At 39.0% G+C, this 17,119-nt stretch overlaps 1 protein-coding gene across 2 annotated transcripts in view; it reads right to left on the minus strand.

Moving 5' to 3' along the window:
• Positions 1 to 872: 872 nt before the first annotated feature.
• Positions 873 to 17,119, minus strand: part of RBM44 (RNA binding motif protein 44) — a 44,779-nt gene continuing 28,532 nt past the window's right edge. For both annotated transcript variants that reach the window (XM_084643326.1, XM_084643325.1), the window contains 8 exons: positions 15,494 to 15,584; positions 12,564 to 12,699; positions 9,404 to 9,489; positions 9,229 to 9,302; positions 8,420 to 8,816; positions 7,429 to 7,574; positions 7,140 to 7,284; positions 873 to 1,803 (listed from right to left, as the gene is read on the minus strand). In XM_084643326.1, coding sequence (XP_084499452.1) covers positions 7,149 to 7,284; positions 7,429 to 7,574; positions 8,420 to 8,816; positions 9,229 to 9,302; positions 9,404 to 9,489; positions 12,564 to 12,699; positions 15,494 to 15,584 — 1,066 coding nt within the window. In that variant the 3' untranslated portion in view covers positions 873 to 1,803; positions 7,140 to 7,148. The remainder of the gene's footprint in view (positions 1,804 to 7,139; positions 7,285 to 7,428; positions 7,575 to 8,419; positions 8,817 to 9,228; positions 9,303 to 9,403; positions 9,490 to 12,563; positions 12,700 to 15,493; positions 15,585 to 17,119) is intronic.

The following is a 17,119-nucleotide window of genomic DNA, read 5'->3' on the forward strand; positions in this document are numbered from 1 at the left end:
AGCTATGGTAAGGCAGAGAGCCTGTGTGCTCAGCCTCCCCACCTCTCCCCGGCAACAGGAGCTACACATGGGGATCTCAAACTTTTGTACTGGTGACCCCTTTCACATAGCAAGCCTCTGAGTGCGACCCCCCTTTATAAATTAAAAACACTTTTTAATTTGACACCATTATAAATGCTGGAGACAAAGAAGGGTTTGGGGTGGAGGCTGACAGGTCGCGACCCTCCATGTAATAATCTCACAACCCCCTGAGGGGTCCCAACCCCCAGTTTGAGAACCCCTGAGATAGACAGTCCTGCTGCTCAGCCTCCTGGCTAACAACCCTCTCCTCCTCCCCAGCTTCCAATGCAGGAAGATAGCCAAGCATGTGCCTAACTCTGGGACTACTCACATGCTTAACATTAGGCATGTGCTGAAGTACCTTGCTGAATCAGGGTCTAAGTTCACCTATTTTTGTTTACAAATGCTTAACTATTCTACTGTTAAATAGTGAAATAGAGCTGGTCAGAAACTTTTAGTCACACTTCCTCCCTCGTGCCCCCCCCCCCCAAATGACACTTTCATTGAAATCATAACATTTTGAAAACTGTTGATTTTTACAAACATTTTTGTCAAATTGTTTTATTAAAACACAAACAGGAGGAACTCTGATCTAGACAAGATCATGTTTCAATTAGTTCTAAGTAACAGATGCCTTTGATTTTAAAAATAAAATGAAAATAGTTTTCAGCTATTACATTATATACTAACACTTCTGACATGTTATGAAATAATATAAAATATATAAATGAAAAGATCCATAAAATAAAATTTGAAACAAATTTCACAATACTGAAACAGAAATTTTTTGGAAATTCTATTTTGTGTGAAATTCTAAAATGCTGAAATTTTCCCTGAAATGGAAATCCTGAGTTTTAACAACTTTATAATGAACTGCCACGTTCTTTATGCAGCACTTCAAAAACTGGAAGTTGGCCTGACACGTTTATACTGTGCTACGTTTACAATACAAAAACCTCAGTGTAATTTTTCTATTGCACTACATCTTTAATCTATGAAAAATTTAAAACAACCTTAAAATTAAGAAATAAGGATCAAAGGCAACATTTGAAAACAATTTTTAAAGTCTAAATACAAGTTTGTGAAACCAAAGTCTACAACTGATATTTATATCACGTTCTCCTGCAAAACAAACACTGGTAACTTGCTGAATGGAAGACCCTGTGATGTAACATTTGTTTCACACTACAGTGTTACATATAATATGCTGCAAAATATGTTTAGATGTTACATCAGCTTCCAGGACTGACTTTAAGATACTCAAAAGGTATTTCCTCAGTGGATGTTCATCCACAGGAAACTTGAAAGCATACACTGGAATATCTATAAACAAACTTTAACAAGAGCAAACTTTTCTTAAAGTTATTTTTAACCTTTTTCTCATTAACATGCTCTAATAGGATTACAGTTTTTACACAGATGTTAACTTTTTCCCATTGGAAACTAATGACTTGGTTGCTTCAGAGCCTCAGAAGCAGAAGGCTGTTTTCATTTTATCCAGCTCCCTCACAGTGAAAGTCAAAATCTTGCTACAGATTTTTGACTACCTGTCACGAGTGGAACAAAAAATTACAAAGGAAAGTTTGTAAAAAAATCTATTTTGAGAATGCTTATCCACTTGAACACAACATATTTCAGAGCTTTCAAATACTATAAATGTTTCATAAATAAAACTAATATTTAAAAAACAAGCACTTTCCCACACTGGTTCTCTTGGTCTTTTCTGCATCCATGCTTGCAATGCTGTGAAAATAATAGTTTAAGAATTAGACATTCTGTAGAAACATTAGGACATTTATCATCTTTAATTTTATTTAGATTTAAAGTAATAAAAGACACCTATCCATGACTCTAGGCACCCTAACCACACAATAAATAAAATCCCAGAAGCTTTAAAGTAACTATTTCAAGAGGAATTCAACCAGCCAAACACTGATTGAGTTCTTTCCAGCCCTGTATTGCAATAGGAAGCATACTATTAGCCCTCTCCAAAAACCCTATCAAACAGATTTCTAAATATGTTAAGCATTGCTTTCTTTATCTACATGCAATCAACTTAAAGCACAGTTCTCATAATTCAAATAACTTCCTGAAAGCAAAGATCAGGATGAGCAAATTGCCAATACTCTGGCCATGCTCCCTTTGCTGCTACTTACGGCCAGATGAGTTATTCCAAAGCTGCAAAACATGTATACTTAACTGCCTATTATATACAGTGGACCCAAACAGAAAATACAGTCTCAGATCTCCCTCAGCATCTGCTCTTCTAGCCCTTGAGCCATTTAGTGTGGGTAGAAGCGTGGGAGATGCTGCCAACAGAAAGGAAATAAGAAATTTTCCGTTCTGCAGCCCTGCATCTCCCACAATTCTTGGTGTCTGGGAAGTAGCGAGCAGTGAACAGATGTAGGGAGAGTTAAGGATAAGGTCAGAGGAATAGAAAAATAGTATCCATTCCTATTTACGTTTTCTCAAAGTGCAAAATCATTTCCGGGATACTGCTTTAAGTACCTTCCTGCCACAGGATGCCAAGGCTGAGGACAGGAAGTCCACTTCGTAGTGTTTGATAAAGGTAGTAGCATTTGATCAGGTAGCCACCTTACAAATTTCCAGTATGAATGCACTAGTTCTTTCTTCCCATGAGGGATCACTTGTAGTGTACCATGACCCCTGCTGGAGCCAGACTATCCGATGCTTTGTGCACTTCCATTCTGCAATGCATAGTCTAATACTCTAGTGAGAGAGAAGTTGGATGCTCTGAGTTCTTGGCATTTCATGCAGAAAGATACAAGTAGGACACCCCATTCTCTTCAATAGACCCTGTACGTTTGATGTGGATTTTCAGGGCCTAACATCTAAGATGTGCCAAATTTCCTTGATGGGATACTGCTACCTTGGTCAAAATGAAGGGAGAATCACCCCTTGGGAGACAGCCCCGGAGCACCCACAGAATCAGCACCTATGGTACAGAGAGAGGAGTATGCTTTCAAATTCGATGCTCTTCTAAAAGAAAAGTGTCCTGATAACTCTAGAGGAAAGGCCCAAGGATACTAGCTCTTCACTTTCAATAGCCAGGCTGTTAGATGCAACCAGTTTGGGTCCAGATGAAGAAGACGACCTTGTGAGAGGATGCTGTATCTCTTTGGGAGCTGCAGTGGCGATCCTAATTTCAGTGCTATTAGGTCTCCTCAGACAAGGAGAAGTATCAGTATCACTGTCACCTGCTCCAGTTCTATTTTTTGGATCAACTTCCAACATTAAGGGTGGAAACTCAGAGGAGACTTTACTACTATCTGTGCGATAGAGCATCTGTTCCCACGTTGATCTCCTTGGTGAAGTATCTTGGTCTCTTGGTGTTCATGTGGTTTGCAAACAGGTCACATGAGTGCAGGCTGAATGATTCAATGATCAACTCAATGGCTTCCTGATTCAGGCATGATTTAGAGTTGTTCACCTTGTGCCTGCTGAGCCACTCCACCCCTTCTGGTTCAGGTCTCCCTTTGTGTGAACTGCCCTGATGGCGAAGAATTTTCTGCCCACTTCAGGATTTCCATTGCTTTGGTGTGTAACTCTGGGATTCTTTTTCCTCCTTGGTTGTTCATACATGTGACTGTGATCACGTTGTTTGACTATCTAAGGATGTGGTTCCCCTCTAAACTGGGATGTAATCTTCACAGCATAAGCATGACTGCTCTTAGTTCTAGAATGTCTATGTTGAGTCCTTTCTTCCAGGTGCCTTTAGCTGTTTATTCCCCAGCCCTTCAGGCTGGGATCAGTTGTGAGGAACAGGAAAGCAGCATGCTCTTACAGACGCTACCCTGGGGTCGCCCCCATTTCAAGGAGTCTATCACCTGCACCAGAACCTTTATTTGATCCTTCATGCATTCCAGGCAGTGGTCCCATACTTTCAGGATGAAGGCCTGAAAGTGCCTGATGTGTGACTGTACCGATGGAGTGATTCATATGCACAAAACTAGGAGGTCTAACTGTTGAAAGCTAAGTGTTATGGTAGGGTTCTTGCCGCTCTCAAACAATACAAGACGGTCCTGAATCTTCTGGAACCCTTTTCAGACATGGGTATCCTTGCTATCAAGGTGTCTTTGTCCACTCTCAAGTGGGATATTTTGGTGGACAGAATTCAGGAGCTTTTTTCGATATTGACAGTAAAGCTGGGTGTGAGCAGGAGGTTTAAAGTCAAGGACATGGCTCTTTGTCCTGTTGTCAGGTATGGAGCTGTGATTAAGATATTGTCCAGCAAGGGGTACATGTGGTCCCCTGTGACAAGCCTGGCTATGATTGCAAAACCAGGATCTTTGTGAAAACCTAGGGGGCCCAAGACAGGCCAAATAAGAGCATCAGATGATAATGCTCCCTACCACCATATGCAAACTGTAGGAACCTGCAACAGCATGGTCTGATCAACATGTGGAGGTATGCACTCACCAGATCCCCTGAAGTCAGAAGGTACCCCTGGAACAGGGATGACATTGTAGAGGTTAGGGTCTCCATCTGGAACATCTCTGTCTGAAGGCCAGTCTGCACTCTTTCTTCAACGCATGGTGTGGCATTGGGAGGGACTGTTCCGATTTTGCAGCACTGTCTGCCACTACTTTGTCTAGCTTCTCTCCAAAAAGCAGGACTCCCAGAAATCTGGAGAACAGCACCAATTTAGAGTGGCTATACACCTTCCAGGGACAGAACCATAGGTAGTACCTGGTCACTGAGTTGGAGGTCCTCGCTTTGGCTGAGAATCTCATCAGAGCCATTGATGGGCCAGCAACACTGCTGCTCAGGAAACTTTCTTCAGAACAGAGTCGAAGTCAGGGGGATCTCCGCCCTTGAACTCTGAGATCTTCCAGCCAGGAGAAAGCTGCTCTCACAAAGCCAGCAGCCTCTAAGGGATGCCCGGTTGGAGGCTGAGGAGGCCTCAGTCTTTGAAAGTGGCCTCTATTTTTCTAACTGTGGAATACTAAGAATAGAATCACAGAACTGGGAGAGACCTTGAGAGGTCATCTAGTCCAGTCCCCTGCACTAAAGGCAGGACTAAGTATTATCTAGAATTCCCCTTCTGAGGGAATAATCATATCTTTTGCCAGAAACCCTAAAGGATCGCCAACTTTCTGTATCTCAGTAAGCTGGACCTTTGATTGCTGGATCCTTTAGAATCTAAGATCATTTTTGTTAGTATGTTTGCCCTTGCTTGACTTGTCTCATTCATCCCTGATTACTTTCCTGAAGGAGGAATGTAGGGGAATCATGCCTCAAGGGAGCATTTCAAGAAGAGAAATTTGCTTTTAGGCTTACTCACAGGGTTCTGTTTGGGTTGAATCTGAACAGTGGATACAACCTTTTTGCACATGGCCTTGAATTTCTCAGAGGGAACAAACTTTTGCTGAGTCTTTTCCTAGTCTTGATCAGAGTCAGAGTCCAACAATTCACTATCATCTGTGGAAGAGGGGGAAGAGGAGTCAGAGGGCTTCTATTTCCCAGATCTCTTATGCCTTTTTCTTTCCTTTTTGGTTTGCTTTTTTCACTTTTTTAGCTCTGTTAGCGTATGAGCTCTGTTGCACTTTGGTGAGGCCTTTTGCAGCTAGTCATGCTGAGGACCTGAAGTCCTCTGACAAGATTTCTTTTTGAGTCCTTGCCTGATGGGTCCCATTACCCCAGAGTGGGGAGGAAAAATGCTTCCAGAGCCCTGCTGGCCAAATGGGAGAGGGCCAGAGACATTTGAGCCCCACTTCTTTTCCCATGACGCTTAGGACACATTTTAGGACTTGGGGGATTTGTGACCCTGCAAGTCTACCCTCTGTTTTCCAGGGACCCCTTGGGATTTATCCCTAGTCAACCTGACTGGAGTCCTCATCCTTGGAGCCTCACCCTGCTCTGCTATAGACTCCTGGTCCAATTTCCCACATACATTGGAGTCACGGCTGCTCTGGTGGGTACGGGATTTTACATGCTTGTCTGACTCAGCCGTGGGACCCAACACAGTTAACAATGGAAGACTGGGCACAACTCACTGTCTGCCGATCCTGGGGCAGCTGTCTCACTGATGGAAGACTGTTTGACAATCATCCAGTGCTTTTTAGGCTGCTCTGCCATAACTAGAAGGTGCAGAGGAACCAGCAGGGAGGCACTGCAGTGAAGGCTCCGGAGTGGGAGCGTTCAAAAATCCAGCCAAAAACTAACAAGGGGGAGAAGAGAGGCTAGGAGAGAGATCACTGCTCACCACTGCCCCAAATTTTGATAACCCCCCCGCCCTTAGGTAGATGAGAAAACAGGAGCACTAAAACAGCCATCCACACTCCATTGCAGAAGGAGAAAAATTGGCCTTGAGTGGGAGCAGAGAAGCAGCAGCCAGACTGGCGGTTCCAAAAAGTTGATCTGCCTCTGTGAGCTGCGAAGTGAACAGAGCAGCCCAGTTGTCAAGAACCATGGGAGATGCAGGGCTGAAGAAAAAAGGATCAGAGTTCCTTAAAAAAAAGAAAAAAACCCCCAGAGAATCCCATCAGACAATCTCCCCGCCACCAAAGACCAAGGTTGGCAAATCACCCATCTAATCTTCATGTTTAACAGAACTTGGACTGTCAACTTTTAATACAAAACTGGGTCTAGTATATATTCTCTGGACTATCTATATAGATTTCTGTTAAAAGAACAGGCCATTAGATGTCACTTTTGTCTGGAAAATTTTCGTAAATGCAGCACCATCAATATGTACAGTAACGTTAATGGAGATTTAACCTTTCTGTTGTGAAATCAGCAGAAATTCTGAAAGAATTTGAATAATATTCTCAAGTATGCTAAATTTTACACAGTGAGATTTATATCTGATAGAGTTAGCAATTTAACTTGGTAGACATTAAAAACTAAGTGATCATCACACAACTATTTCAAAAGAAGTTAATTCTTCTTTAGTGTCAATTCTTTCAGTGCACTCCTCACTGGCAATGAAGTTCATGTGTGTTACTCCAAGCACAAAGAGTTATTTACTATGCTATACATATAGCTATGTTATACAGCCATGCGAACGATACATTTTCTATTTTGAAGTATTCTTCTTTCTGCACTAGAATGCTCACCTGTTCATGCTACTTTTTCTCACATTTGGATGCAGATTTCCTCAGAACAAAGGAAGCCATTTCCACAATAGCATTAATAGACAAGCCACTTAGGAAACCTTTATTATTTGTTCTGACCTCCAGCAAAGCATCCACAATATTGTCGCTAAACAAATGAGACAGAAATAAGACTGTCTTTAACTGAGTGACATTATATAAACATGTTCTCACCGATTCCACATTTATCATTTCATTTGACTATCCTGAATATAAGATTCATAAAGCGGGGAGAAAAACCAGATATTCTTACCTACTAGCCTTGGGATGTAGTTCTTTTAGTTTCTTCATCAATTTGGTAAAGCTGCTCAAGTTCAATGTGTTAGGAGGTATAAAGGTAGCAGATGGATTAGGAGAGAACTGAACAGGTTTTATCTGCAGAGGATTCTCTCTCATACTCTAGATACAAATTAAAACAAACATAGAATGTGTTAAGTATTGTATGGATTGCTTATCCTATTTTACAAAAGATTATTGCTTCTGTTATGTACCATTTTTCAAACTACTGGAGCAATTACAGATTTAGTTCAATAGTAAAATATTTATAGATATGTATATCAGGATCAAAACTGATCATGTTACAATGCAACTAACTACTGCATATATCCTAAAATTAAATATTCTTATTTTGGTTACCATTTTTAATGTTTTTTTATGAGTAACCATGTTAAATGAGGCAAAATCTAGATTACCGGAGGAACAGTCATTTTCATATTAAATCAAAGTAGAATAAGTTTTCAGGGTTGTTTTTTTGTTTGTTTTTTTTAATAATCACAACCGCAAAGCTTGTTATTGGATAAAGTCTGTGGACAAAGAAAATCTGAAAATGAATTCATCATATAATTTAGGATACAATTTAAACAGAAGTTTTTCCTCCCACTCTTCTGCCAAACACAAAAATCTTTCTTGTACCTTAATAAATCACAATCCATTTCACTTATACAAACTTATTAAAAGTGAAAACTTTTATATCTAAAAGAAAAACCAAAATAAAACCATAGTTATTCCAGAGATGAAATGTAAAGGTACAGTTACTCAATGAGCTTACATCACTAAAAAAATAAAGGTGGAGATGTCAATATTAGGCAGGAGAAGATGGAGAGCTATATCCCGTCCACAATATGCCACAAATACTGATTTTTGAGCACTTTGCACAAGCCAACACTACTGCAAAATATGCTAAGTTCAAAGAAAGAATTAACTTTAAAAACTCATCATAATCTGTCCCAGGAAGAATAATTTACCTGTTGATCAACTGAGAATAAAAGATGTCCTGATTCATGTCTAAGTGGCTTTAAATCAGAGCTAAGCACTTCTGAAGAAGCCAGGACAGGGGCAGGCACTGTTGAAGGAACTGAGGGAGGGGCAAGCACTTTCAAAGAGGTTGAGGTGGTGGAAGGCACTTCCAAAGAGTCCAGGACAGAGCACGTAGTTCTGACTTGCATATTTTTTTCCAAATTATCAGTGGCTTGGTTTTCATAGTGAAGTGGTCTGGAAACCTTTTGAGAAGCTGGAAGTATATTTTCTCCTGCAGTTTTTACAAGACGAACATTTACTGCTTTTCCTTTTATTTCTTTCCCATTCATTTCTTCCACAGCCAATTTTGCTTTACTAGCTTTTTTAAAACTCAGAGATGCATATCTAAAATTTAAAAACATGTGCAAGAACTGAGAAAAAACCCTTTAATATACAATTTAACCAGCATCCATATGTGGATGATACCAAATTCATTAATTACAAATGCTTCTGATTATGGTGCAACTCTCTACTTTAAAATGTTAGCTACAGCTTTTAACTGAACTACAATATTTTAATCCAGCAAGGACAATATTTTATAATTGGTATTTTCCAATAACATGTCAACTGTTCTGGAACTCAGACATTGCCAGTTTACATCTAAAATATAATCTGTAGAAAATGTATTGATTTAATTAAAATTCCACTGACCTTAAAGTAACTTACAGAGTAAAAAAAAAAACAACTTTCCTAAGCGCCACTTATTTTGTCAGTAACAAATGTAATACAAATAAAATTTACATTAATATTAATGTACCTGTAGTTACTAGAAAACTCACATATTGAAACCTCCAAAACCTGATACTTCTGGAAATGAGACCTTAGCTCAACCTATAACAGATAGCATATTTAGGATGTAAAGTATAGCATGAAAGTAATTTACTAGATAAACAAGGTATTAATAATTATTATTTAAAGAAAGGCTGTTTTACCTCTGATACTGAAGGACTTAAGCCACCAACATGAATAAAATAATGCTTATTTGGCTCACTTTTTGTATTCTTCACCGTCTTTATTTCTGGTAGTATAGAAATATACAAGAAAAATATTAATGTGCTATTCCTTATTCAATTCAATCTACAATAAATTAATTGTAAAAAAAGCAGAAAATATGTAAAGGCAAACAGTATCACTAAAAAAACTGAAGTGACTGAATGGAAAAAATGTGTTTCATGATTAGGGCCCTACCAAATGCAGGGTCCATTTTGGTCAATTTCATGGTCATAGGATTTTAAAAATCGTAAATTTCATGATTTCATCTATTTCAATATGAAATTTCACAGTGTTGTAATTGTAGAGGTCCTGACCCGAGAAGGCGTTGTGGGGGTGTCACAAGGTTATTGTGGGGAGGCTGCGGTACTGCTACCCTTACTGCCCCACTGCTGCAGGTGGCAGCACTTCCTTCGGAGCTGGGCAGCTGGAGAGTTGTGGCTGCTGGCCAGGAGCTCAGCTCTGAAGGCAGAGCCGCCGCCACCGCAGCACAGAAGTAAGGAGGGCCTGGTATGGTACTGCCACCCTTACTTCTGCGCTGCTGCCTGCAGAGTCGGACCCTCAGTCAGCAGCCACCACTCTCTGGCTGCAGCTGCCTACCTCTGAAGGCCGCAGCACAGAAGTAAGGGTGGCAATAACACAACCCCCCTGCAAATCCCTTTTGTGTTAGGACCCCTAATTTGAGAAACGCTGGTCTTCCCAGTGAAATCTGTATAGGGTAAAAAGCACACAAAAGACTAGATTTCATGGTCCATGACGTGTTTTTCATGGTCGTGAATTTGGTAGAGCCTTATGCATGATACAACAGGAAAAAGGATGAAATTGCATTTGTTTTCTAACAGCTGCCATAAAACACTACATAGAAAAATACATATTTAAGGTTTTGTAAAGGAGAGCATGAAGACCCGAAACATTTTTTCATGTACTTCTACAAAATCTGGTAAATTCATTCTCAAAACAGAGTACGGGTTTTAATTTGAAACTGTGTTTGTCTAACCAATTTCCTTAATTCTAAACAATAGGTTCCTTTCCAAGACTCAAAGTCCGAGCGAGTCACAAATTGGGATTCTAGTGATCCCCTCTTGCGCAGGAAAAGCTTAGAGCTCTGACGGCATAATGTCTTTTTAGAGGAGAAGCTTGTATCAACCACTGTCCAGGTATGCAATTAAGGGCTTCAAAGTTTTGATGTGCTTCAGCAACTATGCATAAGGTGTAGCTAGATGTTCCGATGGTGTCAAAAATGCAGCTTTGAGACCCATACTGTTAAATCAGAGCATCAATCATTTTTAGGGTTTGGAGGGGTTTGAGTGTTATGGATTAAAAAAATGGGTACTGGGAGCTGGCGTCATTAATGGGGTGAGATGAAAAGCTTATGCTGTTGATAGAATTTTGTGGCTTGTGAGACAGCTGTTACTGCTGAGTGGTAGGTGTGGGAGAGACTGGTGCTCTACAATAAAATGGGGAAAGACACTCCTTCCACCTTCCCAGCACTCACCTGCACAACACTCATTCTGGGCAGCGCCACATCAAGGGACTCTGATGTCAGTTCTAGAGTCCCTTAAATTGCTGATGGTCCTAGCCTGGAGCAGAGCCTTATGTGGGTAGGTCTGACAAGAAGGGGAAGGGTGGCAGCAGCTATAGGGGGCAGGAGCAAGCTGATCTTTTCCTCCTCTAGTTACCACTGGGTCTCAGGAACCCAGAGATTATTGTTGGCTTCAGCTAACAGGGTAAAGTACACTAGGTGCCCCTCTGCAAACCACTTCTGGCATACACTGAAATGGTTGGGCAGTGATGTCAGTGTGATGCAGGTCTTGATATTCAACTGGAACCTGCCACTCAGGAACACTTGAAGCTGAAACTTTCAAGGTCTTCCAGGCTGGCTCCTCACTAGATTTACAAGAAGAGGCTAAGAAGCCAAGAGAGACTTTACATACTTTCTTCAGCACCTAATTGCTCAAAGTTGGAAATCACAGGAGCAGGGAATGCACAGTCCTTTCCAAAGGAAAGGACACACTAATGGCACTGATGCAGGTGACATTGATGCAGGGATTCCAATTTGAGCTGTAAAAAATATGCTTCACATCAAATAGGGCACACTAGGTTTGAAGTGCTATTGAAAGGTATTTTCTGTAAGAATAAAGTAGTAGAAGAGGCGACAATATGGAGCAAGAAAGTTGGGAGTTCTTCACTGACCACAATCAGAAAGGTACTACTGGTTGGAACACAAAAACGTTCCCACATTCCATTGCGTGAGAGGTGTAACCATAGGCGCTGACTTCCGTAGGTGCTCCAGGGCTGGAGCGCCCACAGAAAAAAATTAGTGGGTACTTAGCACCCACTGGCAGCCAAACTCCCCCACCTTGCTGCTGGTGGCCCCTTTGATCAACTCCTCCCCCTCCCTCCCAGCACCTCCTGCCTGCCTCGATCAGCTGTTCCATGGCATGCAGGAGGCACTGGGAGGAGCGGGGATGGGGGCATGCTCGGGGGAGGGGTTGGAAAGAGGCAGAGAAGAGGTGGTGTGGAGAGGGAAGAGGCAGAATGGAGGTTTGGGGGCAGGGGTGGAGATAGGCGTGGACTGCAGAGGATCAGGGGCGGGGGCTTGGAGGAAGTGGTGGAGTATGGGCAGAGCCTGGGGCAAGGGGGGGGGGTCGAGCACCCCCCAGGTAAAGAGGAAGTAGGCACCTATGAGTATAACATGCCTCCCCTCCTCTTCTTATGGAACCAAGAAGCTTTATCCTTTTACTACACTTAATTTGAGTAGTTCCAACTATGCCCCCATGCAGGGGCAAAATCTCAGAAGAGTGCAAATCTGACCTAATTATCTCTGGAGAAGTTAGTATTGGAAAAAATTAAAGAGGAATATTTCCAGCTCTGTGTTTGATGACATTACACATTTGAAAATCTTGCCCAAAGTGGTAAATTTTACACAACAGCTAGAAGAAATTCTTTATAGGAAACTCATCGCAAACAAGGAAAGAGAACATTACTAAAAGAATATTAAAAAGTAGCACTTGACAATCCAGCTGATCCTTCAGAGGACAAGCAATGTTCAATAAAGCAACACTAATGCCATTCTTACCTAAACCAGAGTGCTCAACTCACCTGTTGTACTAATAACCTTCCCTAGATTTTCTTGTTCCTTTTCATTCCCTTGAAGCGTTACTGAAAAATCAGTCACTGTAAAGTTTTCTTTAGCATCAAACCAGTCTTCATGTATTTCTCGATTTTTTTCTGCAGTCTGCAAGACAGTTAAAGCAAATTTAGTTTCATATACTAAAATTCAAGCAATGATATTGAGAAGGCAGAGTTGCCTGCAGAAAAGAGCACAAGGCTGAGAATTAGGACGCCCTGAGCACTAATCCTGACTCTGCCGCTGACTTGTATGGTCTCAGGCAAGTGATTTCACCTTTCTGTCTCAGTTTCATCTGTAAGATAGAGAAAATATTGTGGAACATGCACATCATGTTAGTTCCTTTTTCAAAATAAAGGAAGATATTAAAAATACTGGTTATGTTTAGGGCTGTCAAGCGATTAAAAAATTAATCGTGATTAATCGTACCAACAAACAATTTTAGAATAGCACTTAAATATTTTTGGATGTTTTCCACTTTTTCAAATATATTGATTTCAGTTATGACACAGAATACAAAGTGTACACTGCTCACTTTATATTTTTATTACAGATATTTGCACTGTAAAAATGATAAACAAAACACAGTATTTTTCAATTCGCCTTATATAAGTACTGCAGTGCAATCTCTTTATTGTGAAAGCACAACTAACAAATGCAGGAGTTTTGTTACATAACTGTACTCAAAAACAAAACAATGCAAAACTTAACAGCCTACAAGTCCACTCAGTCCTACTTCTCGTTCAGCCAACTGCTAAGACAAACAAGTTTGTTTACATTTACAGGAGAAAATGCTGGCCACTTCTTAATTACAATGTCACCTGAAAGTGAGAACAGACATTCGCATGGCACTTTTGTAGCTGGCATTGCAAGGTATTTATGTGCCAGATATGCTAAACACTGGTATGCCCCTTCATGCTTTGGCCACCATTCCAGAGGACATGCTTTCATGTTGATAACACTCGTTAAAAAAATAATGCGTTAATTAAACTTATGACTGAAGTCTTGGGGAAGAACTGTATGTCTCCTACTCAGTGTTTTTCCCACATTCTGCCATATATTTCATGTTATAGTAGTCTTGGATGAGGACTCAGCACATGTTGTTCATTTTAAGAACACTGTCACTGCAGATTTGACAAAATACAAAGAAGGTACCAATGTGAGATTTCTGAAGATAGCTACAGCACTTGACCCAAGGTTTAAGAATCCGAAGTGCCTTCCAAAATCTGAGAGGGACAAGGTGTTGAGCATCCTTTCAGAAGTCTTAAAAGAGCAATACTCTGATGTGGAAACTACAGAACCCGAACAACCAAAAAAGAAAATCAGCCTTCTGCTGGTGGCATCTCACTCAGATGATGAAAATGAACATGCGTCGGTCCACACTACTTTTGATTGTTACTGAGCACAACCCGTCATCAGCATGGATGTATGCCCTCTGGAATGGCGGTTGAAGCATCAAGGGACATATAAATCTTCAGCGCATCTGGCATATAAATATCTTGTGACGCCGGCTACAATAGTGCCATGCGAACACCTGTTCTCACTTTCAGGTGACATTGTGAACAAGAAGCAGGCAGCATTATCTCCTGCAAATGTAAACCAGCTTGTTTGTCTGAGCGATTGGTCGAACAACAAATAGGACTGAGTGGGCTTGTAGGCTCTAAAGTTTTACATTGTTTTATTTTTGAATGCAGTTTTTTTGTATATAATTCTATATTTATAAGTTCAACTTTCGTAATAGAGATTGCACTATAAGTACTTGTACTGAGTGAACTGAAAAATACTATTTTATTTTTACAGTGCAAATATCTGTAATAAAAATAAATATAAAGTGAGCACCATACACTTTGTATTCTGTGTTGTAATTAACACCAATATATTTGAAGTGGAAAACATCCAACAATATTTATATAAATAGTATTCTATTATTGTTCAACAGCGTGATTAATTGCGATTAATTTTTTTAATCACTTAACAGCCCTAACGACATTCTCCAGTACCTAGAGAAAATAATTTAATTGTAGTAATATACTGACAAGAACATTAACACGTTAGTAAAATACATGGCTTTTCCCTGTCACCATTGACTCACACTATACTTAAAAGGAATCATTCTTCTAAGGCCTCTACCTAACATTATTCAAGATACTGTGGCTTGCAACTACATATTGAACATACTTGTGCATGTTGCCATTTCTTTGTTACATTACCCACAGATTGTATATCTGAAACTGCAGTGTGTAGCTGATTTAACATTAAATGATCCCTTAGAGAAAGGGCAGTAGAGTATCAACGTGGATATTTTATTCAGAGGTTTGGGGTTTTTGCAAATTCACAATACAAGTAACAAACACATTGTGCTGTTCCTACTGAACTTTACTATCAAATCTTGAATTAGATACATCTAACTTACCCCTTTCTATATCTTGAGCCTCATACTTAATTTCAAAGTTCTTGTAGGAAGGATATTGCTTATGCTGCCTGTTGTCAGTTAAACACATCATTTGAGGAGTGACCTATAAATAGGCTTGCTTTAGTTATTTATTGAGTAACAATACTTTTTTTTTTTTTTGCTTAAAATGCATAATTTAATATTTTTCTAAGTTTCATACTATAGATGCGCTAATCAACTATAGAAAAACTTTTGCCCACTAATCTGTTCAAGATCTCAGTCAGTTTTGCATTTCGAAAGCAGTATTATAATCCCTTGGTAACATCAGTTGCATTGCATCCTATTGCTAGCACTGAGATATATGCTAAAATATGCCAATTCTTGGATGCAGTATAAAGATCAAAATTATATTTGTATATATTGTTCTAAAAATATGTCTGCATAAAGAATAGGATTTAAAAGATTATTAGTTTATAAGAAGGTTCCAAAGTAAATGTTCAGGAAACTCACTAAAGGTGGTGGTGTTTTCAGGCTGGAGGAAATTTCACTCTCTTGATGTTTTGAGATTTCTAATCCTGATTTTTCTGCCCCAGAACTAGAACTAAAAAATAACACGCAACTTTTGAAAACAGATTATAAATTCTAATACAGTCTCCTGTTATTCAGTGTAATTTTCAAAATGGATGGTCGCTACCAACTTAATTTTTCCTCATCTTCAATGTACTAAGAAAAATAAATATATAAACATCAACATATCCACTGTAAAAGATACTAAAGTTTAATATTATAATACAGAATTTTATAGAGAAAAGCATAATTGTACATTTGAAGGTTCTATAAACATACTAGATATTAACAGAGAAAGAAAAAATGTACAGTTTGTCCCTATTGCTCGGAATATTTTACAAAATTAAGATTTCTAGAAAAAATTCTTTGGAAGTTAAAAATCAATTATTTGGTAACGTGATACATACCAAAAAAACCAAAAACAAACAAAAAACCAATTCCGAGAAACATTTTAGAGGCCTTTTCTTTCACTCATCCACTGTAATATTACGTTACTACTACCTACTTTATTAATAAAAATCACTACTCATCTTATGTAAATATATTGTATTCATTGTGATGTAACCAGCAATTTAAGTTGCTTATTTCTGCAGCTATATTTTTCATTTTAAGAATATACTGCATGTTACTCAGTCTGACTACACTTAACATGATTAAGAGTAAGTTTAAAAGTAGCTATGAGATATGACTTGCTTGATTTTTAAATTTTCTCACAAGACAAATAATTTTGCAATTACACAGTAATACTGGAAGTTTTATTTCTCTCTTCACTTTGTCCTACTTATATAGAGTCATAATATGGCAATTATTCTGCTGTGGCATTCTTTTATGATACAGTATTTAAACATAAATGTTTTTAAAATACTGACAAAAGAAAACTGGAAAATTATCTACATTGTCATAATATTTGTTTAAAGATAGAATTCTGATAAGCTGCATTATTGCAGATTTATGTGTTATCCATTAGCCATAAAACAAACTACAGCCAGTTCCTACATCACACCATATTCCAACAGCTTCTGAGTGAAGTAATATGACACTGCTTGTGTAACAAAAAAATTAATACAGAAACATTTACTGGTTCCATGTTAGAGACAGCACAAATAAAATTACTATTAATTTAATGGGCTCATTTTAACCGAATGTTACTCTGGAACCTTTAATGATACTTACAGGGCAACTGTCAGACTCTTAGACTTTTAGATCTATTGTACCAGCTTTGTGTTGGTTGTAGATATGACAAGAACATCATATATGTAACACTAGCCCTTTGTTTCCATAGAGACAGGAAATATAAGTGCAGATCCTTGAGCTGCTTGTTTGTGGGGTCTGTTCAGATGAAAAACAGAACTTTTTCATCTTCACTGAAGTACTGAAATATTTTTCATTAGTTTGACATTTTGTGTTACTTTTGCTGTTGATTTCTTTTCATTATTTTAAATAAGAAACTTGAAACTGGTCATTAAACTTTATCTGTTGTAGTCAGACAATTATTAGTGGCATCTCCTTTGAAAACTATTTACACAAAAATTAATGGAGAGATCAATCTTGAGTATATCTGATACAGTG

This window comes from Lepidochelys olivacea (assembly GCF_965140295.1).
Source record: "Lepidochelys olivacea isolate rLepOli2 genome assembly, chromosome: 11".
NCBI classification, from domain to species: domain Eukaryota; kingdom Metazoa; phylum Chordata; order Testudines; family Cheloniidae; genus Lepidochelys; species Lepidochelys olivacea.